This window comes from Triplophysa rosa, linkage group LG20 (genome assembly GCF_024868665.1).
Source record: "Triplophysa rosa linkage group LG20, Trosa_1v2, whole genome shotgun sequence".
Taxonomy (NCBI): Eukaryota; Metazoa; Chordata; class Actinopteri; order Cypriniformes; family Nemacheilidae; genus Triplophysa; species Triplophysa rosa.
In genome coordinates this window covers 11,461,731-11,487,188 of record NC_079909.1, presented here as the reverse complement: position 1 = coordinate 11,487,188, position 25,458 = coordinate 11,461,731, and the positions used below count along the sequence as shown (strand labels likewise).

At 39.3% G+C, this 25,458-nt stretch overlaps 2 protein-coding genes across 3 annotated transcripts in view; both read left to right on the top strand.

Moving 5' to 3' along the window:
* The first annotated feature begins 225 nt into the window (after positions 1-225).
* Positions 226-14,460, top strand: ikbke (inhibitor of nuclear factor kappa B kinase subunit epsilon). The gene is made up of 21 exons (XM_057362651.1): positions 226-772; positions 1,248-1,374; positions 1,499-1,636; positions 1,810-1,945; positions 2,120-2,301; positions 2,548-2,708; positions 5,657-5,767; positions 5,873-6,052; positions 6,365-6,561; positions 6,754-6,812; positions 6,901-6,992; positions 7,061-7,162; positions 7,350-7,410; positions 7,487-7,602; positions 11,003-11,079; positions 12,035-12,074; positions 12,147-12,248; positions 12,921-13,017; positions 13,161-13,252; positions 13,334-13,405; positions 13,509-14,460. The coding sequence occupies exons 2-21, from the start codon at positions 1,261-1,263 to the stop codon at positions 13,570-13,572; spliced, it is 2,193 nt and encodes a 730-aa protein (XP_057218634.1). The 5' UTR covers positions 226-772; positions 1,248-1,260; the 3' UTR covers positions 13,573-14,460.
* A 353-nt stretch (positions 14,461-14,813) lies between these two features.
* rassf5 (Ras association domain family member 5) overlaps positions 14,814-25,458 on the top strand; it is a 39,448-nt gene continuing 28,803 nt past the window's right edge. Inside the window, exon 1 of one of the 2 annotated variants that reach the window (XM_057362171.1) lies at positions 14,814-15,600. In XM_057362171.1, the coding sequence (XP_057218154.1) occupies positions 14,892-15,600 (709 nt within the window). In that variant the 5' untranslated portion in view covers positions 14,814-14,891. Of the gene's footprint in view, positions 15,601-20,607; positions 21,240-25,458 lie in introns of those variants that run through there. The other variant, XM_057362172.1, reaches the window with a different exon arrangement.

The window sequence follows — 25,458 nt, the reverse complement described above, 5'->3', positions numbered from 1 at the left end:
TACTATCTTTGAAACGTCAATAATTTGACTTAAAAATATGTTATCCTTGTGTTTATCATGTCCCACTTTGCTTGCTTTTATTAAAAATATACAAATGTAATACTATAAAGACGAAAAGAGATTAAAAAGAGCCTTACGTACACTTACGTTGCCATACGTACAGCATGACGTACAACAGACGTTGCCATTTGAAATATCAGCCTATAGAGGGCGTCAGAAAAACTTTTTATTAGCTCGCCACATTAAATATTTAGCGTGAATATGGTTGTGGTTTGCGGTATAACATAAATCAGTGCCTTTATAATTCTTTTACCCACATTATGTTGTCAAGTTCATGTCTGAATTTAAGAGGAATAAACCGTGCAGAAAATGACACGCGTACCATATAACTTACAACTCGATACAAATGAACAAGGAAGTTCCTGATAGAATGAAAGCGGGTGGATTTCCGTCCTTCTGTTTTCATAGTTTCTTCAATCGGACTGTTGGTGCAAGAACTTCGTTTAAAGAAACTTGCAGGGTTTGCCAAGTTATGGAAGATGTGTCGACGACCAACACACGCGATTTGTCTGTCTAACTTATTTAGTTGTCAAAAATCATGTATTGTGAGCGAGTCTGGGAAATCCTCCTCACATTCATCGATGATATGAGAGTATGGTGTGCTTTTACATTTGACTTGCCGGTCATATAGGAAATTGGCTTTATTTAACACTTCTGCTGTCGGTTGGATGTGAATACCTGCTGTGTTACTCTGAAGTACTGTACACTGGTGGTGAGTTACTTTTATTTTATAAACAAACACACGAGGCTCTGAACCTTAACTTTGTTTTCTTAGGTTGAGCTCCTATAAAACTGAAAATGATTCCATCTTGAACATAATGTTGTGTTTTTATCAGCTAATATAGGGATGTGCATGTTACCTTAACACTGGTAACTACTGCCACCATAGCTTCCTTAACGAAACTTAACCACGGTTTTACGACTGGAACCGTATTTCAACTATGATATTTTTTATTAAACCATAATAATTTGAGGAATAGCCATATATAATTATCGTAATAGTAGTTAGTTCTGATAAAACGTTTAGTTAGTGCCATTAGAGATGCCACAGGGTTTTACTTTATACTGTCTAATATAATGTCATTCATTTAGTGTGGTTTATAAATACTTGCAGTAGGGGATACTAGACAAACTTTATAAATCTCATGTAAGAAAATGTTTATTTATGTTTTTTCGGTCATTCTCAGAGCCCACACGATCATGTCATCCCCTGGTGCCAGTACGATGATGGCGAGTACGGTGAATCACCTCTGGTCCCTGGATGATATTCTTGGTCAGGGGGCGACGGCAAGCATTTACAAAGCACGAAACAAAGTACTTCATCATCATGACACCATCATTACACCCCGTACAGAACCATTATTAGTCATGGAAGCTGTTTTAGGTTCTATGCACAAAATCATCTCCACAGTCATATGACTTTGATTCTGTCCTTTAGAAAACAGGTGAGCTGGTTGCCGTGAAGGTCTTCAACCTGGTGAGCTACAACAGGCCGTATGAAGTTCAGATGAGAGAGTTTGAGATGTTGCAGAGGCTCAATCACGTCAACATTGTTAAACTCTTTGCTGTGGAGGAGGTACGCATCTGATGTGGTTTGTGATGCTGTTTAGTATTTTCCACCCGCGGTATTGCTGACATTTTCAAGCTTTGTCTCGCTCTTTGATGTATAGTGTTGGGGTCGTTCAAGACCCTTTGATGAATTCAGAGTATGAAAAATACACCGTCCGTCTCGATTCTTGTGCCTGTCAGATGCATATGAACCCAAAGCAGAAGGTTCTGGTGATGGAGTTATGTTCAGGTGGTAGTCTGCTGAACCTGCTGGAGAAACCTGAAAATGCTTTTGGACTTTGTGAATCAGAGTTTCTCATCGTGTTACAGTGTGTGGGTAAGACCCCAAAAATGACAACTCATTTTTAGTTTGCTATTAAGATGTCAAATTCGTAATTTGGATATGTAGATACTCCGATCAATAATTATCCCACATGCCCAACCCAGACAACTAGTTCTCTTCAACTTAAACAACAGTTTCATTTCTTTCTTTTACTTTGAACGTATACAGTCCAAGGTATGAACCATTTGCGGGAAAAAGGGGTGGTGCACAGAGACATCAAACCTGGAAATATCATGAGGCAGGTCGGTGAGGATGGATGCTCGGTGTACAAGCTGACAGACTTTGGTGCTGCTAGAGAGTTGGAAGATGATGAGAAGTTTTTGTCAATATATGGCACAGAGGAATACCTGGTAGGGCGGAAGTGTTTTTTATTGCTATCAAAATTTCTTGTGCACATTAATAGACACATCAGTAGATGCCTATTCCACATTAAAGGCCTAAAGAGCATTCTTTTTTCAGTAATTCACAGAAATCAGTCAATATCACCAATGCGGTTTCTTATCAAAAATCTACTTATGTTTTTGTTGTGGTTCTTTTGATGTCCATGAAAACTATGTATTTGCTGATGTTAACTTTTCTGTGTATCTGTGCTTCAGCATCCTGATATGTATGAGCGAGCTGTATTGAGAAAGCCGCAGCAGAAAGCTTATGGAGTTTCTGTGGATCTTTGGAGTATTGGTGTCACCTTCTATCACGCTGCAACTGGCAGCCTTCCTTTCATACCGTTTGGAGGCCCACGGAGAAACAAGAAAACCATGTGAGAGTCCTTATCAAATGATTTAGTAAATAAGGGGAAACCAACTATTCCCAAATGATCTAGTGGTGAGGTTGCGAATTGCAAACAAGCGCTTACTCCCCCCTCCCTTTCGAAGCACTAGGTGGCTGACACAGTACTAAGATGTCATCACATTTTCACTTATTTGCCGAAAGAGATAACGTATTTACAAAACGCATTCTGTAGAGCTGTTTGTCCGTTTAGGGCTACTGTAGAAACAACATGGTGAATTTCATGTAAGGGGACCCGTGGTGTATGTAGATAGAAATAGCTCATTCTAAAGTATCTTTATGTAAGGTCTTATACACCTCTATGGAATGATTCTGCGGACTAAATAAAAAAGGAATTGCAAACTGCATTTGCAAATGCGTTTTCTATTTGTTCGTGTCAAAATTGTGACATAATTCAAACGCAAATGCAACCATTTGCATTTACGCGAACGTACAATGTCTGCCAAATTTCAAAAGGAAAAGCAAAGTCTATTTGCAAATGAATTACCTGTGTCTTACGAGTTATGACCCTGCCATATTTAAATCGCAATAGCAATTCCCCATATGCTATTTCACTTCCTCTGGTGTCGCGTATTAAGCCTGCCAAAACTCAAATGAAATCGCAAATCCCTTTGCATTTGCGTTTCCTCTGACTTGTACAGAAACCTGTCAATCAATGGCGGGGGTGGGGTTATTCAACGGGGCGTGTTTGTATCGGGAAGTGACGTCATTCACCGTTACAGTGGTGGCAGTCAGTCCAACACCAAGGTGACACCATCAGGGCGACACCGGTTGTGGCTAAAAGGGATTCAGCTACAGCTAAAAGCCAAAATAACAATAATGGAACAAACGAGGATCAGATGCAAAGTTTCATATAGAGAAAATCTTTACAATGAATCACAATTGCGGTACACTGTAAACCCGAATAAGTTGGGAAAACTCAAAAAATTTGAGGTAATCAGTTACATCAAATTTTTTGAGTTACGATGTTCCCAATTTTAAGTAAGCAAAACTAGTAAGTTTTGAGTTTGTTGTACTGTTGTTGACTCCTTTTAATTTTGAACAATTTTAAGTAAGCAAAACTAGTAAGTTTTGAGTTTGTTGTACTGTTGTTGACTCCTTTTAATTTTGAACAATTTTAAGTAAGCAAAACTAGTCAGTTTTGAGTTTGTTGTACTGTTGTTGACTCCTTTTAATTTTGAACATTTAGCAAAGTAACTTTTTTTAATTACAGCTAAATAAATGAAAGGTCTTAAGACAACCTAAACAGTTCAGCTGCATCAACAATGTGTGCAACAAGAGTGATGCAACACACACACACGACTGCTATTGCACCCCCCACAACCTAAGCATAAGCACCACTCTTCTGAACGATGGTAACCCCAAAAGTCAAAAATACAACAAACTCTTCTAAATATCCAAGATAATTGAACATTCATCATTAACAAGGCTTTTTCCTTTCTAAAAACTCATAAAATAACACTTCATTTCAAAATTTACTTTCCTAATGCAGTCTCACGCAAAGCATGCTGGGAACTGAATTTCATTCTCAACAAATCATCTTGAATTAACTTGTTGAAATTAAGTTAAACTAACTCAAAAGTAAGAATTAGTTACAGGAACTCAAAACATTTAAGTTAGGAATTTTTTTTATATAAAATTAAGTTTACACTACTTAAACTGTTTAATTTCTTTGAACATGCGGGTTTACAGTGTACTTAACAAGTTTAATTTAAAGAAGTTCAACGGGCTCGATAAACAGATGAACAATAAAAAGAGGGGTCTGTTGATCTCAATGAGCTACCAATAAAAGTCATATTGAAGCAGTGTGGATTCATCATAATTACATTAATTTCTCAGGTTGGCAGATGATTCTCTAATTCGTAGATGACAGCTACTTCTGTGTCCAGCAAACTCACTAAAACACTGGAGCACAAGTTTGTCTTTGTCTCACTATGTTATGATACACAAATAAAGAGATGTAGAATTCATGTACTTTTGTAATTTATTATTAACTTGTTATATGCATAATGAACAACAATGCTAATGCAGGATGCTGTTTATTCATACAAAGTGAACATGTTTTGTTATGATTTACAACACGTATAATCATGATGCAAAATACGGTGACAGTGTTGTCAATAAATGTCATGTCCTCGCTTTGACTTCGGAGTACTGTGAAAACGAATACCATAAACAAACAAACAAACATGTGTAGAGGAATGTTGCAGGTGATAATTATCCATCCTGCACTGAAGTTTCACATGCTAAGTGATGCCGCTCTGAGCCCAGAGTTCCAGCGCGATTTATTTCCAAACAAACGGAAAACTGCACTGTTTTCAACGCCGATTGTGAGTGCAGTTGTAACTTCACTCCTAATGTGTTTGCTAGCTGTATCACATGTATCTACTTAAGTTCCAGTCGACGGTGAATGATGTCACTTCCCAATACAAACACACGCCCCGTTGAATAAACCCACCCCCGCCATTGATTGACAGGTTTCTGTACAAGTCAGAGGAAACGCAAATGCAAAGAGATTTGCGATTTCATTTGAGTTTTGGCAGGCTTAATACGCGACGCCAGAGGAAGTGAAATAGCCTATGGGGAATTGCCATTTCGATTTAAATATGGCAGGGTCGTAACTCGTAAGACAGAGGTAATTCAATTGCAAATAGACTTTGCTTATCCTTTTGATATTTGGCGGACATTGTGCGTTCGCGCAAATGCAAATGGTTTGCTTTTGCGTTTGAATTATGTCACAATTTTTACAGGAATAAATAGAAAACGCATTTGCAAATGTAGTTTGTAATTCCTTTTTAATTTAGTCCGCAAAATCATTCCATACACCTCTGAAGACATAGTCATGTATATTAAATTGCATTTCTGTCAATAGATCCTCCAAAAAATTAAACATTGGACCTTTAATGTGTTTTCTTCCAGGTACAAGATCACAACAGAAAAGCCAGAGGGAGCCATTGCAGGTGTACAGAAAGCGGAGGACGGCCCTATTGAATGGAGCTACACGATGCCACAGTCCTGCCAGCTCTCAGAGTGAGCTGAATACTGAGAAGTTATTGATAGTAATCTTTATTTACTACGAATGCAACAGTCCTCTTGAGTTTAGCAGCAGTTCACTCATGTCTCTGGTATTTGCAGAGGTTTAAAGACTCAACTGGTTCCAGTGTTGGCCAGCATACTGGAGGCCAATCAGGAGAAGTGCTGGGGCTTCGTCCAGTTCTTTGCCGCCACCTCTGACATTCTGCACCGCATCACAATCCACGTCTTCTCTCTCCAGCGTGCCACAACACACAGCATCTACATCCGCTTCCACAACACGTTTGTTTGCTTTCATTCTTTTACACATCTGTACAATTGATGGTTACATATGCATGAACTGTATTGTTTTCTTCAATGTTTTTATATCCATTTTTACTGCTATAGAAGGCAAAAGAAGTGTGTGTCATATCATTTGTTTGCTGTCAGTCACAAAATTTAAATCATCAAAAAATTGTGTTTTATTATATTTGGGTGTGCGAGTAATTTGAGTAAATTAGAGTCATTAAAAAGTAGGTTCAGTTCGTGTAGCCTAATGTAGGTCAGTGTGGTTGGAAATGTTTCTGACCATTTTGTTTAATTTCTTCTTAATAGAGTCTCCATCTTTTTTGAGGATGTTCAAGTTCAGACTGGGATTGAACCTGAGTTTCAGCAGTACCTGTTTCAGGGTCATCGTCTCATATTGGAGCCAAGCATGAAAGTAGTCAACCTCCCGCCTACCAGTCCAGATCGACCAATCATTTTGATCAGCCGACAGCCGGAGAAACTAGTTGGACTTCAATACAGAGAGCGTAAGGATCCAACAAATGTGTTTTTTATTATCATTCTAATGCCTGAGTGGCAGTTCTGTGCTGTGTAATAAAAGAATTTATGTTTGCAGTATTTGTCAATAAAGCATTCGGGGGCTCCTAAAGGTAATTTAATTTCACATACAAATTAAACTCCATTATTTTCCCTTCTACTTTTTGACTTCTGTTCTGTAGCTGAATCCCCTAATATGCCTACTAGGTTTGATGTAATGGCAGATTACACTTTCTCAAAGGTAAGCATTGAAGTCTATACGTTGAATTTCTGATGCTTATTTTCCTTATATGTCACTACAATGTTTCCTTTTCTTGTTCCTTCTTAAGACAATTGTTGGAGTCATCCATCAGTATTTGCGGATAGCTCGATCCATGCAGAAGTACAGAGAGTTGATTCTGCACGGATTTTATATCTACATGTAAGTATGACTAGAACCTTCTAGTATATGATATGATGCTCTTAAACAATATTCCCTCTTGACTGCAGTGAAACCACAGGTATAGAAAGCAGTAATATGGCACAGAGGATTGCCATGGTGAATATGAAGCTGCTGTCCTGCATAGGCACAGAGGAAAACCTCCACAGATTGTAAGTATTTGTCTCAGTAATACAATGCATTATTAGTGATGGTTCTGAGTATAAATCGGTTGTATTTTAGTATGCTAAATTTATATAATATAACTAATGCTACTACAGTACATGCAGTGGTGCACAAATAAACTTGACCGGTTTATAATGAGGTTTTGATGGATGTCTCTTCATTCTTCCCGACCAGCACACACAAGTTTGCACATGAGTTTCCAGATCTCACAGACAATAAGAAGAAGCTGACCCTGGTATGAGTTGTGTTCTGTGAGTCTTGTGTTTAGTAAATGGAGAGGTTGTGTGTTTGATGTGTACTGCTGTGTGCAGATTGAAGAAGATCTGAAGAGGATGTACGGCAGTGGAATCAAAGAGTTTCAGAACCAGCTACAACATTTGCACGTGATGCTGTTGAAACACTCGGAGACACTGGCACAAGACAAGAGGTGATACAAACTGTTGGGATCAGTATAATCATGTCTTAATAGTGGTTCATCATAATAGTAGATCATTATGCTTGTGCCAATAGTTTTATATTAATACCTAACTACTGTACATTCAAACGCAAAAAACACTGCACTGATGGCAATAACATTTACATTAAAGTGTTCTATATTATTATTTTCCAAAGTATTATATACCGTGATGGAAAAGGCCATAGATTCAGTGGGGGACACTTTAAAAATTCACTCCCTGATTAAAAGGGTTGATATGACATGATTAAAACCATTATTAACTTGTGTTTTTGGTGCAATACAATGCGTTTATATGTTTATTGCATTGTGATTGGCTGAATACTAAGGGTGTAACGGTTCAAACTACTCACGGTTCGGTTTGTCACGGTTTCGGTTCGGTTTGGTTTATGCTATGTTCAGGGAAAAGGGACTACTGACAAATAAAAATAAGAACGAATAATCAAGCTACAAGTAACAGCACCAATAATACAACAGAGCAAAGCAGAAAATAAAATAAGATACTGTATATATACCTTTTAAGGTATAGAAATGGATTAAAGTAATCAAATAAAACATAACATTGCATATGTACAAATTAAATAAAGATGAATCATAATTGAAGTTACAGAAGCTATTGAGTCACAAGCAGTGAGTGATTTCTTTGACTTTTAACAGACAGCAGGAATTCGCTGCTGTCGCTTTAAGAGGAATGAAACAGATCCAGTATACTGATACTGTACACATGCCTTGTTTTTCGTCTGTTTCGTCTATTCACTTAAGACATAACATGACCTACTTCGTGTGTGAATTTGTCCATTTAAGCGCAAGACTTCAAAGACAACTCAATATTTGTGCCATGTCTGAGACTTTCCTTATGCGCGCTTCGGATCTTCTCACAGCGCGCAAGCGAGTTTTCTCGTGCATCATCTTGCACTTAAATGTTTAAATTGTCAAGGCTTGAATGAGTGTAGTTTAAACAGCAACATGGGCCGCTAATGTATGGGGCCGTAACGGAGGCGTTGGCCGCTTAGACGGATGTATTATAAATGTGAATGCACGCAACGCAAAAAGACACGTATGCATGCACCCCCCCCCCCCCCCCCCCCCCCGGAAGACAAATTCGGTGTAGGGCAGATGCGGGTCTAAAAATGCCAGGGCCGAATTTTCTTCCCAGTCCAGCCCACATCACATACAGCATACTTCAATCCTATTGAAATTCGTCTACGTTATTTGATTTGTTGTAGGTATTACATGTGTATCCATCAACAAACATACATTAGTGGATTATTAACTTCCTGTCGAACAGGCAGCAGCTAGTGAGGTTGGGAAAATTTAAATCCAGCACATGTACCATCAGCACCGGAGCTCCTCAAGGATGTGTTCTTTCTCCACTGCTATATTCACTCTACACAAACGAATGCACCTCTACAGACCCTTCTGTCAAACTCCTGAAGTTTGCAGATGACACCACAGTCATTGGCCTTATTCAAGACGGTGATGAATCTGCCTACAGAAAGGAGGTTGCTCAGCTGGCTGCCTGGTGTAGTCAAAACAACCTAGAGCTGAATGCATTCAAGACAGTGGAGATGATAGTGGATTTCAGAAGGAACCCTCCATCACTTCCTCCCCTCACCATCCTGGACAGCACTGTGGATACTGTGGAGTCATTCAGGTTCCTGGGCTCCACCATCTCTCAGGACCTGAAGTGGGAGTCCCACATAGACTCCATTGTAAAGAAGGCCCAGCAGAGGTTATACTTCCTCCGTCAATTGAGGAAGTTCAACCTACCACAGGAGCTACTGACCCAGTTCTACTCAGTGGTCATCGAATCTGTTCTGTGCACTTCAATTACTGTTTGGTATGGCTCGGCCACCAAATCAGACCTACGAAGACTACAACGGACAGTTCGTAGTGCTGAGAAAATTATTGGTGCTCCTCTGCCCACACTTCAGGACCTGTACGATTCCAGAGTGAAAAACAGGGCAAGAAAAATCATCATTGACTCCACACACCCAGCACACAAACTCTTTGATCTGCTGCCCTCTGGCCGGCGCTTTAGAGCACCAAACACCAGGACTTCCAGACACAGAAGCAGCTTCTTCCCCCAGGCAATCTCCCTCCTAAACAGATAACTGCTCCTTAAGAGCAATATTCCACTTCCACTACTCCTATAGTGTGCACTATAGTGCCTTATTATATCTACATCTTATGTATACATGTATATAACACTACCTCTACTTACTAAATTATCCATTTGCACAAGTGTACATACAATCTGTTAATATGTTTATTCTACTATATACTACCCTGTACAATGTCTCTTATATGTTATTATCCCCCATTTTCTGTAAAATAGTCTTTATTTTATATATGCACAATTTAGAATCTTTTAGACTGTAAATCGTATTATATTGTATTGTCATTGTGTTGAATGTCTGTACTAGAAGCTTCCAACACCAAAGAAAATTCCTTGTGTGTGCAAGCACACTTGGCAATAAAGCTCTTCTGATTCTGATTCTGATTCTGATTCTGATTAGCTGAACTTTGTCAGTCTGTTTTACGCATTATAATTTTTAACAAACCATATTATAAATGCGTCGTCAGATTTAAGATGAGCCGCGGTCCAAGCGCGTGCCGAACCGTATTTATAGTATTGGCGGAACTAAAGAACCCATTGCCAACAAAACACAGACATCAGTTTCACTCATGGTTCATGTCCGGCATCTTTTAGCGCTGGGACGGCTCCATATATCAGTTTCAAACGATCTCCATCCAGCGTTATATCCACCATTTATACAACATTCATCACCCAAATGCAGTGAACAAACAAACACCTGAACTTCACGAACGTAGTGCTCTCTCTCCTGCACACAAGTGAAAGTGACGTGGGCGCATGCTCCTTCTCCCGCTCTCCTTGGTTGACGTGTGGGCATGCTTTTCCGGGAGAATTGTCCAATAAGGGACTAAGAAAAGTTGTTACAAAATGGATTTTCATGTTCGAAAAACACTTTCCGAAACCTATACGAACGCTGGAGGAGTGTATCGAGCACAGAAATACTACGTCCTACGCCCAACTCGTTTTTTGACAAGTTGACCATGTCAAGAATGAGAAGATAGCACGTTTAACATTGTAAAGAAGTCAGAATGCATGAAACACCATTGCATACCCCCTTCAATAGATTTAAGAATGTCCAACATAGTTAGCTCACAGATATTAACTTGGTTAAAACAATTAAGTACTTTTGTGTAAAAGTTGATGAAATCAACTCATTCTTTTCTTTTAATTTAATAATAACAGACCTATATAATATTTTACATGCTGTTCTTTACTGGCTTGTGAGATTGTGTAAATTTGTAATGTGATCAGACCCAGCATGTGTTTTTAATGCAGCATTCAGAAGATGGAGGTTCTGATGGGAAAGATTGCTGCTGTACATCAGCGGTACTGCAAAGACAGAGTGACAGGAAGTGAGTGCATGAATGTTTTCCCTCTCATATTCACTCAACACAAATATACTCTAGTTGACTGTCAGATATAGATTAGCCACTGCAATGTGATTATCCGTGAGACACACAACCTTCTGTGTTTGTCTGAACTTGAATAAAATAGAAATGTAAAGCTTTAAATGAATAGTTCTCCTGAAATTGACAATTCTCTAATTCACCCTCGTTCCGTCCCAGATGTATTATATCGGACTTCCTTTCTTCAGATGAACACAAAGATTAAAAAACACTTAATTGCAATATGTAGATCTAAATTTATTGAAGCTCCAAAAGCTGCATATCCATCATCATTAAAGTAATTCAAATAAATGACTTGAGTGTGTTAAACTTTTCTATAAAAGTGATATAATGTGTAAGGTGTAAATAAGAAGTCAAATAATATTTTGAGATTTTAGCAAAATTGAAACCCTTATGAGTGCACAATTAAAATATGGTGAAACATCAATAACGATAAATTGTATTGGTTCATTTCTGTCGTGTTTCAAGTAACAGGACATTTTATTACAAAAACTTTAAATCTTTAAAATATAAATAATAATATTTAAGTACTTTAAAATACTTAAAAAAAAAAAACACTTAAAAGAAGTCACTATACTCTTTGAGAGGGTACAGATAGGAGTTGGTGAATGTGGAGCCAGTACTGAGATCAGTGAGATTATCACTCAGTACTGTGTTGGTTGCTCCCACTATGAGGAGGAGAAGCTCTGTCTTATCTGACAGTGAGGACCATTCCAGACAGGCAGCCATGGAGAATCTAATCCTCCTTTCTGCCTGCCTGCTATGATAATGTCTGATGTGAGTCTGTGCAGTCAGCTAAAATAGATCCTATCTCCAACAGTCATATGGAAAAGAATTCAATGGGACTGAAATGTTGAAATAGTTATCAGACTGATGCTAATTCATTCCTTTTCTGTCCCAGAGCTCAGCTATAATGACGAACAGATTCACAAGTTTGAAAAGTGAGTATTAAACATTAACAACTTCTTAAATGTGTGTGTCAATAATCTGACAAATGCACATATTCTGCCCAGGCTCAATTTATCTTCATACATAAAGAAGTTGAAGGCTTTATTCAAGGATGACTGTTTGCAAAAATACCAGGATGTTCTGATGGCTGCATCGAACTGGAACAGGTGAGGAAGAGGTCATGTGGACTAAGTATAGACTATGACTGCACAATATTAAAGAATGTGAAGTTGCTAAATGAAGTACAGTATATAATATGTAATATACAATATGCAATACAATAACTTATATAACCAACATATTTCTTATAATTGATTGTTTTCTGCTAGTTATGTCTAGTATCTAGTTCTAGTTAGTCTAGTTTAAACATTGGATTTAACTGGCAGCCTTTTATCATCAGGAGCCATTTACACAGGACACATTGTGGCTTTTAAAAACAGCTAGATGGAATGGATGGAAATGTACCTTTTTTAAAACTTGGCCCACCATTTTAAAGCACGGTCCTCTCATGAATGCTTCCTATGTTCTCCAAATATATTTGATATGAAAAAGGTGGGCCAAAAGTTTGGAAAGTATAGATTCAGAAACATTCTTCGTATGTTTTGGTGCTGCTACTTCTTGGACAGATTTAAAAGAAAGCCTGAATGTATATTGAATTTCACTGTCAACAAAGCTCTCTGGAGTTTATCTTTGGAGACTAAAGAGGATATTACTCAAGATTACCAGCTTATTATTATTTATAGCTCGCACACCTAAACTAAACAGGATAAACCTTCTGCAATAGGACATTCTGTGTTATTTATGTCTTGCGTTTAAGTTAGTATTTGATGTTCAAACAGAGTTCTGCATGAGATGCAGTCAAGTTTAGAGCACTTCAGTGGTGCCCTGCGACAGCGGATGGGAGATCTGCATGTGTGTGAAGCCCAGCAGAGCAAGGTTAACCTCTCAAAAAAACCCACACACGTTCTGTCTCATTGACTTCGTTTTGGTATTTTACTGCTATATGACAGCACAAACATTTATTGTACACATGTGCTTGAATGCTTGAGCGAAGCCTAACCTGACCATGATCTTGGCAGGTTTTGGACCAAGCTGTGCTCAGAGCTCTCCAGCAGCCATTAGGAGCCGAGGGCATGGACAGACCAAAAAATGAAGACCACATGATTCTCCGGTACGTCACTGGAGCGAAGGAGGCAGTATATATTTCCATTTAAACGGTATGAATTCTTAATGAGACACTTTCTGTTTTTAGAATGAATAGATTGAAAGGCGAGATGGAGGCCGTGGCACGAGAACTACAGAGTAACAACAACATTATAGAGAGGTATGCGGTCCTATTGTTGTACTCTACTGTATGTATTATTTCAAAAGAATGAAGTCTCTTTTGAAAATCCTTTCACAATTTAACCGTCTTCTGTGTTTTGAAGCCTTGGAGTAGTTACTGCTAAACTGCCAATGGAGAGAAAAGTACCTCAACCCAAAAGACCATGAGGATCTTTGAGACTACACAATACCACAATGAAAGAAAATGGAAAGAGAAAGCGAAAGAAAGTGGCTAGAATACAAAAGTCATCTCAAAACAGAACTGTTTTCAAAGTACTTTTGTAAACTACATTTATATTTTTACCCAAAAACTTTCTCTCAAAAGCCAAGAGTAAATCCACAACAATTCCAAAATGTCACTACAGGTCAATATTCATACAGCAGCAGTTCTCCTGAGTAATCTAGAGACACTGTTGATGGCATTGTGCGTTCAGCCGACAATAATGTTGTAATTATTGCACAGCCATGAAATAAAGCGAGAGCCGTTAAATCCACCCGGTGTAATTGATTCCGTTTGGAAAAGAGAACAGCACAAATTGAATTAGTCTATTGATCACAGCTGAGTAATCACACAACACGGAGCAATACAAAAAGTTTTATGTGGTCAGATTGTGTTTTGGATTCTGTGTTTTATTTGTTTGACAGTGTTGATCCGGGCTCTATGTGAACAGCAGACACGACTCCAAATATTATCATCATGACAGGAGTCAACTGTCTCATTTAATGTTATTTCAGTTTACAGTAAGATATGACTTGTAGGGTGAAATTTGTGTTGGATGGGTTTTGATGTTGTGTTATATGGTTTGAGTGAATGGGGAATTCCTGGCTCATGGGGAACTACCATGTCTGGTGACATCACAGAGACCACTGTGGTTCAGCTACATTTGTGTGTTTGTCTACATATGGAAATTTTTATCAACGTTGTTTATTGCCTTTTTTGTATGTGTTGTAATAAATCTTCACTTTCTAGTGTAAGGTATGTTTATATATATTTATCTAAACATACTATTTATATACCTCTAATACATTTTACATTTTAATCAAATCTGTGAAACAGTTTGAATGTAATTATATTTGCTTTATTTAATAATAAAATAATGATATAATAATTTTGCAGTATAAATATATAAGCTATAATTAACAAATGAGAAATATAAGTTTATTACCATGTATATTAATGATTTATTATGATAAATTATTAATTATATTAAATATTGTATACAATATTTTCACATTAAAAATGAAATATAATACAAAAACAAACAGGTTGACAATTCTCGCTGTGAATGTAGTGTTTCTTGTTTCGGTTGTTTAGTTGACAGCAGAAGTTTGTGAGGGGCAGGCTCACATGTGCTTTAAAGAGCGCGCGTCCGCTCGTCAACTGTCATTTAAAGCTCGCTGCTCGACGAGTACGCGCGTCACCACACGCTCGCAGCTGGCGCTCCAATTCAGTTTGTATTCCACGCACATACTACTAAGTTACAGACATGGCGTCCGTCACTTTAGGTCAGCACCCCGCTCCACACCACCTCGACTCGGACCAGCAGCTCCTCCAGAAGCTGAAGGCGACCGACAGAAAGAAATTCTCGCGCAAATGGTCCCTGGAGAAGATCATGCGACACCGGCCGAGTGATGCGGACAGCACGAGAGTCGCGGTCTGCGTGTTATTAAATCACGAACAGCGTTCAGCATCCCCAAACCCAGCCTGTGAGACCGGTTCACCACGTAGTGCTATGGACGCGCGAAATAAAGAGACTGAGATGCCGAAATCCACACACGGTGACACGGCTGGCCACGCGCTGCAGCAGTGCCGCCTTGACAGAGAAAACGCGAACAATAATAACGGGATTTTCAGCAAGTACACGACAGGGAACCGGAGGAGTTCGATGAAGGACACGGGAAAGATTCCCTCGTCCTCATCACCGCGGGAACACGGCAATTTCTCCCAAAGCGCGAGCTCGGTGCCTGATGAATTGGAGGGTCTGCAGCTCGACAGGCTGACACAGGCGAGGTCAGGAGTCGTGAAGATGCGGAGCGAGCCTCTGAGAAGAGAAGCGTGGTCCATCTTTCACCAGAAAGACCCGAGGGTGAAGGTGGAAAAGGGAGAGGGCCACAACTTCACCTCCAGAAAGGTGAGACAGGACTGGTGCGACGCCTGCAACCGGCACATCACCAGCGCTGCCTTCAAGTGTCAAAGTAAGTGATGGCTGTCTGTCTGGTGCTGTTTACATGATGCTGTGGGAACAGCCTCAGGGTGACATTGTAAAACCGTTAACAGGGAGAGTGTGCTGCTAAAGTACTGATATCTTTAAAAAAATTGTGTTGTTAGTTTGTTAAAAAATTTCCAGTGGACTGCATGCACTCTTAAAAACGATTCATTTTGTTCCCCAAAGGACATTCAAAGGTTCTTAGAAGATCAATTTTTAACCTTTTTATTGTCTGTAGAACTATTTAACACTATACTGCTAAGTACCTATGCAGCAAAAAAGCTTTTGTGGATATTATTGAACCACATACAGCCCAAAAAGAACCTTTTATGAATCTTTATTTTTTACCTCCATAAATAGCTTGCCAATTTTTTTATTGTCAAAAAATGCGTAAATGAGCCACATGTTTTTAACCTGTCAATTTCAAAGCCTTGAATTATTTTATATAAAGAAAACATCATTATAGGAACTAATTTTGAAACGGCTAAGAGAAAGAAATCTCATTGAAGAGGCACCTTAAAAAGTGGAGTCTCCATGCTTGCATAACTAAAAAATATTGTTTGTTTTGGGATTTATTGCTGGAGGGAGTGCTTGTACTGTATGGCTCTTCTGTTATAGGACCTTCCGGTGTACTTTATCAAAATGAAGCATACTGATGCATGTTGAGGATTGAGGAGGTTAGGCATGAAAAGATGGGGGGAAATTCCCTACCTGAGGTTCATGTTTGTTTTTCATTTTCATTATTTGTCATGTTTGCATAGATGTTTAGGAATGGGAGCAGGGGCTCTAAGAATATAAATTATTGTTTTCTGACTAACTGCATTCATCAGATTTCCTTACTAGTGAAAGGATTTCAGGAACATGTGAATTCGTGTGCTTCCTCAATAAATGAAATGGGGTCTGAGGTAAACTGCACTTCTGCCAAAGGACCAAAATGCCAGAATTATTTAAATATTTCCATTTGTCTTATTCATTTAAAGAAAGGTGTACTGTACTGCTCACTATAATGTTGTCATTTTGACACATGATTTGGCATTTCTCATCCACTGTCCCATCATCAGCTTATTTGATGTGCTTGATAATTTAATCTTTTACTCTCCTGCTTCTAAAGGGCTGCCATTGCTCTTCGTTTTGATCCTGCTCCACTTTCTTACAAGTGACATGTATTAATAACAAAAGTCTTTGTTTTTTAAAGAAAATATTTGGGAGGTTTCTACTTCATGGCAAATACAAAGAATGAATGGAATGAAGGTACAAAATGCTTTAATGGCTTACAGTGATGTGATGCACATTGAGAACAGAAGGCTCAGCCTGCAGCTCTGCGCAGTATGTGTTTGATTGTGTGTGTTTTGTGTGCGTGCGTGCGTGCGTGCGTGCGTGTGTGTGTGTGTGTGTGTACAGTATGTGTAAAAGCGATGCTGAGCTGGCATTGTGTCAGCAGTTCTCTTTTGGAAAGGTACCGCAGTGAATTGCTTGATAAGGCAGCGCTATTTAAATGCCACTTGTTTAATCAGACCTGAGGACTGGAGGTAACTGTGAACGCAGTGAACCTCCAGTTAATGCAAATTAGGGATGATTCTGGAATTTGGATCAGAGCTCAAAAATGACACATTTGGGGATAAAACCTAACAGCAGTTCCAATTTCAGAGCAATCTGCTAATGGAAAAAAACTGTATATTAATCCAAGTCCTATTCCAAACTACATTAACCATAGTTTGCTGTCTTTCCACTTCAGGGAAGTCAAATCTGTCCATTCCTCTCATTTATCTTTGTAGGTGTAGACAGTCATAAATCCCTTTAAAACTAATTTACTGAAGCTGAGCTGTAGAGCCGGCGGGCCATAACACGTTATCTCTCATTTCCTCTGTTTTTCTCCCTGATTTTCTCTGCTTCTGCCCGGCAGTGTGGCACCAGCAGTAACCCAATAAAAGCCATCCATCTCTGAAGGACACAAAGGAATTCAGCCCATGCTGAAAGAATCATAAGAAAGAAGAAGCTGCTTATCACAGTTCATACAGTTCCACGATTTTCATGAAACCATGGACCTTTTGAGCACTTGTTCCTCTTTCATTTAACCTTTTATTGTCAATACCAGGGTGGGGTGTTTTTATTCCTGGGGTATGTTTGTTGTGGTATGCATCTGACATTCAACAAGAAGGATTTAGTATGAGATCTGATGGGGATTTCCAAAGGCAGTTTTAAAATTTTGACACTTTCAGTTCAGGGGGCTTTTGTGTTTTTACGGTATGTTATGAACATGTCTTGATTTGCCTTTACCATAGGCACCGGTATGTATTTTGTCAAAATATCATTGTATTTTATCAACTAGTGCCTTCAACTCCCCGCATATCAATGTGACATGTTTCTGACTCTGCTATAGGTAAAGCATAACATTTTGATATTTTCATTGTTGCTCATTGGTTTTAAACAGTCCATTCTGAAGGCAATCTGGGAAATGCTGTATTTCGGAGGTTGTGGTTGGTTGTTCAGACGAGCTAAAGATGGTGCATACTGACTACTACAAGTCACCAATTTAGTCCACACACAGTCCATAATTACACATACAGAATGAGAGAGCAGCAGTAAGAGAACATCAATGCTTGTTTCCTTCTCTCAACAACTCGCCTCCTTTATGTTCATACTTTCTCTTTCTTTGTCTCACAAAGACACACACACGTTTCTTTTGCCATACTAGTCGGGACATTACATAGACTTCCATCAATTTTATGTCAGGCTAATGATATATTGTATAGGCCCTACCCTAAACCTACACTTAATCCTAATCATCACACGAACGTGCATGATATTAGATTAAAAGAAAAATGTGATTTGACCGATTTATGAGCCTTTTTAAGTGGGTTGTGTAATGATTGTTCACAGTGTTACTGAGGACAATTGGGCCCTCACAAATATAGCCAAACAAGGACACACACACACTTGAAACCCTAAAACCTCTCATCCGTCTTCAGTTGCACAAATGCCTCGCTAAATAGATTTGTGAAAGACATACTGCGCACTATATTGTCTTTAGTACCATTAGGTTTTACAATCGAGTTATTTTCCATCTATATATTCTGTACTGTATATGCTTTATGCTAAGTCATGGAAAGATTTAGTGACGTCTCAGGTAGCTTGACTGCTAGCGTGACTGTGGGCATCTAAAATAAGACGTCCTCCCTGGACCTGTCTCAACACATCAGTACTACCAGAGTATACTTAGTCTGTCTTTTTAAAGGCTCCTCGCTCTGTCTTTGTCTAGCTCGGTGTCTAATCTGGCTTAGTTTTGGTAAACTTCCCCCCTTATTTCAGCACCCAAATGTATGTAATGGAGGAGTGACTGACTGTCTGATGCTGTGCTTAATCCACATTATGGCCAAACTGTATATAGCCATATTTCAGGTGGATTACGGTTTCTGGATGCCAGTCAGACATCGGATTGATTTTTAATTAAACGTTTCAGATGGACTGTTATATTAGTCTAGAAGTATTTGTCTTCCTCTTTGCTTTTGGCACTGTAGATGCTTTTAACGTGCTTTGTAGAAAATGAACCCATGACCGTGGTGTTGCTAGCATCGTACTCTGTCACGATAACATACACATTTTTTATCATTTTTGGCAGAAAGATGCATCTTAAAACATTTTCTATTTTGTTTGGCAGCGTGTCTACTTCTATTCTAAGATAAGGAAACATTTATAGCTCAAGTTATTCAAAGTCATTTCCATGCACTCTTTTCATATCAAGATAAGAAACCTCTACTACTAAATTGGCCTTCCTCCCTAATTCCCAACTTTCCAAAATAAATAAAACCTCTGGCTTAAGCCTGACTCTTTACGCCTACAAAAACTCATTGACACAAAGTATTATTCATTAACCTGTGTAGTTTTTTTCTGCACATGTTGGGCTACATTCTAGTGGATTGGTGAGCACAGGTTTAACCTTGTTGAACACGGCGTACAGTAGGAGCTTTATCTATGACTTCTCAACACAACATTCACCTCTGGCCACAGATGAACCAGGCATGTTTAGTCATCTCTCTTCCTGTTGAAGCTCTTTGGCCTCATAGTATTCAGACTGAGGCCAATTAATGAGCTATTGGAAACGAAACCTTGAGGCATTATTTTATGTAGTTACACTAATGAAAGTATCAGGTGGAGTTGGATGTGTATCATGCGGGTAGTGTGTGACATGTGATGTGTGTGTGAAGTAAATATGTGTTAATGAGATCTCCGGTTGGATGTTTGAGGCGGTGAGTGTTACTGCAGAAGAAACTGAGTATATTGTATATGTGACAGAACTTTTGGGAGTTATCGCAGGCTATTATTAGACTGCCCTTGGCTACTCTCTTCCTCTCTATCTCTCTCACCCACTCTCTCTTCTGGGAGAATCGGGGTGTGAGGACAGCAAGAAATGTGTCACCCCATTTATTATAATCAGTCCAATGGCTCATGTACACTGCTTGGTGTTTATTCAGAGCTGAGAATTAGTCAAGTGGAACAAAGTATTTGAGATGTTGATTCAATAAAGGATGTTGTTCAGGTGTCTTATTCAGGAATTACGTGTCATTTTTAGGTTCTGAACCTCTAAACTGGAAAATGTGCGTGGAATCATAGATATGAATTGATTTACAAAGGTTTTCTAGTTTTGTTTCACAATCATCTTCATGGCTATTTTCTATAGTGAAATGGAGCAGGAGGCTGCTCTCAATTCTCCTTATTTATAGATACACAGCACACTGAGAGAAAAGAAGAGAACCGAGAGAGAGAGAGAGAGAGAGTAAAAATTGAATTGAGAGAAAGTGGTCTTCATTGGGGGCCAGAGCATTGGTACAAACTTGATACGTCCTTCAGGACAACAGGTTTGTCAAACCGTGGGCCGTGTTCTCTCACACAGGAAGTGGCATGACTGATGTCAGAGAGTGAGTGACATGAGAGAGTCATCGAGGGAGGGAGAGAAAGGTGGATCGATAGAGAGAGAGAGAGAGAGAGAGAGAGAGAGAGAGAGAGAGAGAGAGAGAGAGAGAAGTGTTAGGAGTGCAGTGTGGCTGCGCCTTTAAGGATTCAATGAAAAACATGCTGCAGAGAGCAGGATGAGTGGGTGCAGTCTGTGCTGCTACGAGTTCTGCACTGCGTGAGAAAACCAAGAGCAGGGAACAGAAACAGGAGAAGAGTACCAGCAAGCGGGCGAGTGGAGCGTGGGATTGTGTCAGAGAGAGGGTATTGGGTGAGGGTAGGGGTGCAGGGTGGCAGAAAGGCAGGGGAGGGGGGGTGTTCACAGCACAACACAAAACCCAGCGCAGCACTGCGATGGTGGACGCACAGGAGCGACTGGCGAAGAGAGCCCACACCTCAACGCCACGGAGCCACAGGCGCCCAGACCCACCGGCAGCCGCTCGAGGACCGGCACCTGGAGCGGGACGCAATGGTGGAACTTGGGGCAAGGCCGTAACAGGCCAGAGATAACGACCGTCATGCTGCCGGAGACAGAGGAGGCTGTCGCCAGCGCCTGCTTCGGACAGGTCTCCAAGCGTCTGGGACGGTTCTTCCGACGCCTGCCCAAGTCCCGCTCTTGGTCCGAGGGCCTCCGCATTCTGCGGCGCTCCAGCAGTAGTGGGACCCTCGAGTTATCAGGTAACAGAGGAGAGAGAGAGATTAGTAGTGTTCGGTTTTGTAGATGATAACATACACAGTGTTTGGAGCAACATACAAGAGACGATTTTCGCTGTGACTAGACCTGAACAGTTTGGTTTAAGTGAAAACCTCTGCAGTGACTTTTGCCTTCCTTAAATAGCCCTGTTCTGTTCTTGTTGGCGTATCACGATCCTGATGTGTTTCTTTGCCTGTTTCATTCTCTCTATAATTATGTCTATCCATCTTTCCCTACCTTTTGTTTTCTATTCATAGAGTGTGGTGGTAGACATTGATCTGTAACTTAGCCGATAAATGCTTCTGTGGTTCTAGAATGTGCCAGTAAACCAGAGAGACAGCGTGCAATGCGATCATGAGAAAGAGACAGTAGTGCTTAGTTATCACACTATGGAACTATAGTAACTATTGTGACACCTGTGATAGCACTGCCACAGTTTAAAAAATACAATATAGATTTTTAATGCAAGTGGTGTATGTGCTTAATTCATGAATAGGTGTTGATGTTGGTTGCCAGGGTGATCCTGTATAGTTGCTAGGGTGTTTTAAAAGGTCTAGGGTGTTTTAATTTTAATTTGTAAGCTATACACCCAGACATTAATGGATAAATTTGATCTCGGTGCTGTTTTTGGCAAAATGTCATTTTGATCAGAAACCAAGGGAGCTGAAATTGAATTACTCATTGATCTGGACCGGAATCTCTTCTTGTGGAGAGGGATACAGTACACCAGCCTAATGAACATAAAGAGATCTGGTTAAGTGAAAGTTAATTTGCTTTCAATTCACTTAGTATCATGGTCAAATGAAAGCAAGAATATGCATTCGTGCATTTGGCAGATACTTTTACCCAAACTGACTTACAGTGAATTTGAGGTATACATTTGATTAGTTGTACCATTCCTAGGAAACAAACTCATGACCTTGACATTGGTAAGACCAATGGCAGCTCAGCTTTGGTGTCGAGTCTGTGACCGATGTGAAGGTGATGCACTGGGTGCTTAACCTTTGATTTTAAAGCAAGTTAGTGCTTTTGTGTGGATGCCAGTTACAGCACCCATGTATTCCCTAAGGCAGTGGTCACCAACCCTGCTCCTGGAGATCGACCGTCCTGCAGACTGCAGCTCCAACCCTGCTTCAGCACACCTGTCTGTAATTATCAAGCAAACCTGAACACCTTGATTAGATAGATCAGGTGTGTTTGATTGGGGTTGGAGCTGAAATCTTCAGGACAGTCGATCTCCAGGAGCAGGGTTGGTGACCACTGCCCTAAGGAATTTCTAATGGGTTTTTGGAAGTTTTTTTATTTGAATAATGATTAATGAGTACAGTCTGAGGTTGACGGAATTTCCTGTACACATAAACTACAGTCATACTTCATATAAATATTGAATGGACTACAGGTACCACAAGGATGTGAGTTTTTGTGTTTGACAAATAAGACAACGGTTGTAATCCCAATATGTTTTAAAAGCCCATATCTGAATGTAATTTCAATTACAAAAATTATGTTTTAGCACAAAACAGTATTTCTTCAAGTACAGTAATATTAATCACCAAACGTAATTTAACTGATTGCTAACAGTCGTACTTGATGCTTTGGTATGGACAAACAACCTGTAGCTCTGTGAATGATGTCCATCTGACTTTTCAGTTTCATTGAAAAATATCTATGATGGCCAGACTAATTTGAAGTCTGGTTGGTAAATCTAAGCATTTTTTGTTTCCGGTTCAGAAATGCATTTGAGATTGAGAAAAAAAGTGCATTGGTGACGCACTTCTCCGTCCTTTTTCACGGTGAAGTTAGCCTTCCGCTCTCACACACACTGACTCACTGCTGTAGATGACAGAGACACTGCTGAGTGAGACAGAGACATTAACTGCGGGCGGCATTAATTTTTCATGTTGCAAAATAAATGCCCAGCTTGTCAAGCCAATTTTAAAGTTCATTGAGGCGTTGCGTGTTTGAGTAAGGTCAAATAAAATGGCAAAAATTCAGACAAATGATAATATCGGGAGAAACAATGTAGTCTACAATGATCGTAGAAAACTGATGTTGAAGAGATGCTTTGTTTTTCATTTTACTGAAAACATACAGTTCAATACTATGCTGAAGGTGTTGTGGATGTGGTTGATTGTACAGGGTAGAAGTTTTGTGAGCTTGATTGTGAAAGCCTGGCTGTGAAATGCCTTAAAGGGGTCATGACAAGGCTAAAATAAATATTATCGTTTGTTTTAGATGTAATGTAATGCGTATACACGATTTAAGGTTAAAAAATGCTGTATTTTCCACATACCGTGCATGTTTGTATCTCCTCTTTGCCCCGCCTCTCTGAAATGCGCAGATTTTTTACAAAGCTCATCGCTCTGAAAAGCGAGGTGTGCTATGATTGGCCAGTTAACCAGTGATTAGTCAAATACTGAAAGCGTCTGACAGAAATGTAACACCTCTTACCATATTTGAAACATCAGGTTCAAAGCAATTGCACTGACAGGTACGCCCAGCCTACTTGCGTATAGATTTGGGCAGTCTTACTCATACCACGAACTGAGGAAGATTTGTGGGGGTGTGGTTACACGAGGCGTTTCAGGCCGGTCTGGGTGAGCATTCGCTTTTAGATAGAATGCATCTTTTGTTCCGACACTTTCATTTTTGCAATTTTACATGTCTAATACATGCATGGGCAACTTATAGCACACTAAAGACACAGTAAAACACGTATTTGCGCCATATGACCCCTTTAAACAAACCTGTCTGTATTTATACTTTGTCTGCATCCATCTCAAAGTAAACAGTAAACACTACACATGTACTTCTTTATGGTAGTTTTCACTAACGACCGAACGTTCACAATAACTTTTAATTTCAAATGACAAATTTACCACTCTCAATGCATTCCAGTCAGGCTGAACATTCTGTCAGTGTAAGCTAGGTGTTCATCTGAGGCGATGATTGTGTGGCATGTTCAAGACAACAGTGACCATGGCAGTGCAGTTTCTTAAATACATTAGATTAGATTTTAGTGCTCTTTCAGCATCTTTAACATCTGAAAGGTTTAGTCTGTGCTTTATCTTGTGTCCTGATTTGTGTTGCATCAATACTTCACTTTAATGGGCCTTGGTTTTTGCCATCTAAGCATTGAGAAGGTCAGGTTACTTCTATTCATTGTTTTTAATAGGTTTTATACTATAAGTGCCAGACTGTGTTTTACAGTGTGGTAATTCCAATAATAAGCTTTTTTTGTGAAAACATTTAGTAAAATGATCTCATAATAATTTTTATCTCACGAAGAAAGAAGGGAGGTGAAGTGAAGGTACTTTCCAATGAATGAAAACCACCTTCTACTTGAATGACAGGTTTTGAAGCAACCTGTAAGCGATTGTTTGCCATGAATTACATCAGGCTGTTTAGAAAAAAATGTAAAATATAACAGAATCATAGATTGTATTATGGGTCATCTGCAATGAAGAAAAATGTCAAGAAAGGTCCAGTGATGCTGTGTGGTCCCTCTTCGGACAAAAGTCATCTGTTCAGTTTAATTACTGACTAAATACACACCATTATCCATGACTATTACCCCTTGTCTATGAATGTGGATAAATATGTATTTGCCCGCTCAGTATAATGGAACATTGCATGTTTCATAATAGAACACACACTGTTTTCCCCCACCAAGGCCTCCAATAAAGATAGGTCTTTGTGCGAGTCGATACGCTCGATATGTTCATAAAACGTTGGCACATTTGTTGCCATTTGAATGAAATGCGTGTCTGGCCAAAAGAAAAAAATGTCAGGAGTTGTTTTTTCATAGCTCTGTAGACCTTTAAATATCAACATTGTTTCTGGTGTTTCAGTTTCATCTCAATTTTTTTGGAGGGATAAAAATACACTAGATATAAACAAAATTGCCGTTAGAGCATATAGGGCTATACAATTTATTTTTTTAAGTTTTTATAACATTTTCGTCTTTTCTAAACTCCAACTGAGACAGAGGTCACTTTCTTAGGAGAACAATGTGAGAGACATTGGCTCTCTTTTTTAAATCTAAAAACTAGCTAGGAAAAACAAGTGAGGATTAGAGAGATCTCCTGTGTATTTGTCTGTTCTCTCTTTGTCACGTATCTATTGAACTGCTGTGTGTTTTCTGTGTTTTTATTTGAATATTTGTGTTTAATTCAGGAAAAGTAATTTTGTCCTAAATTACAG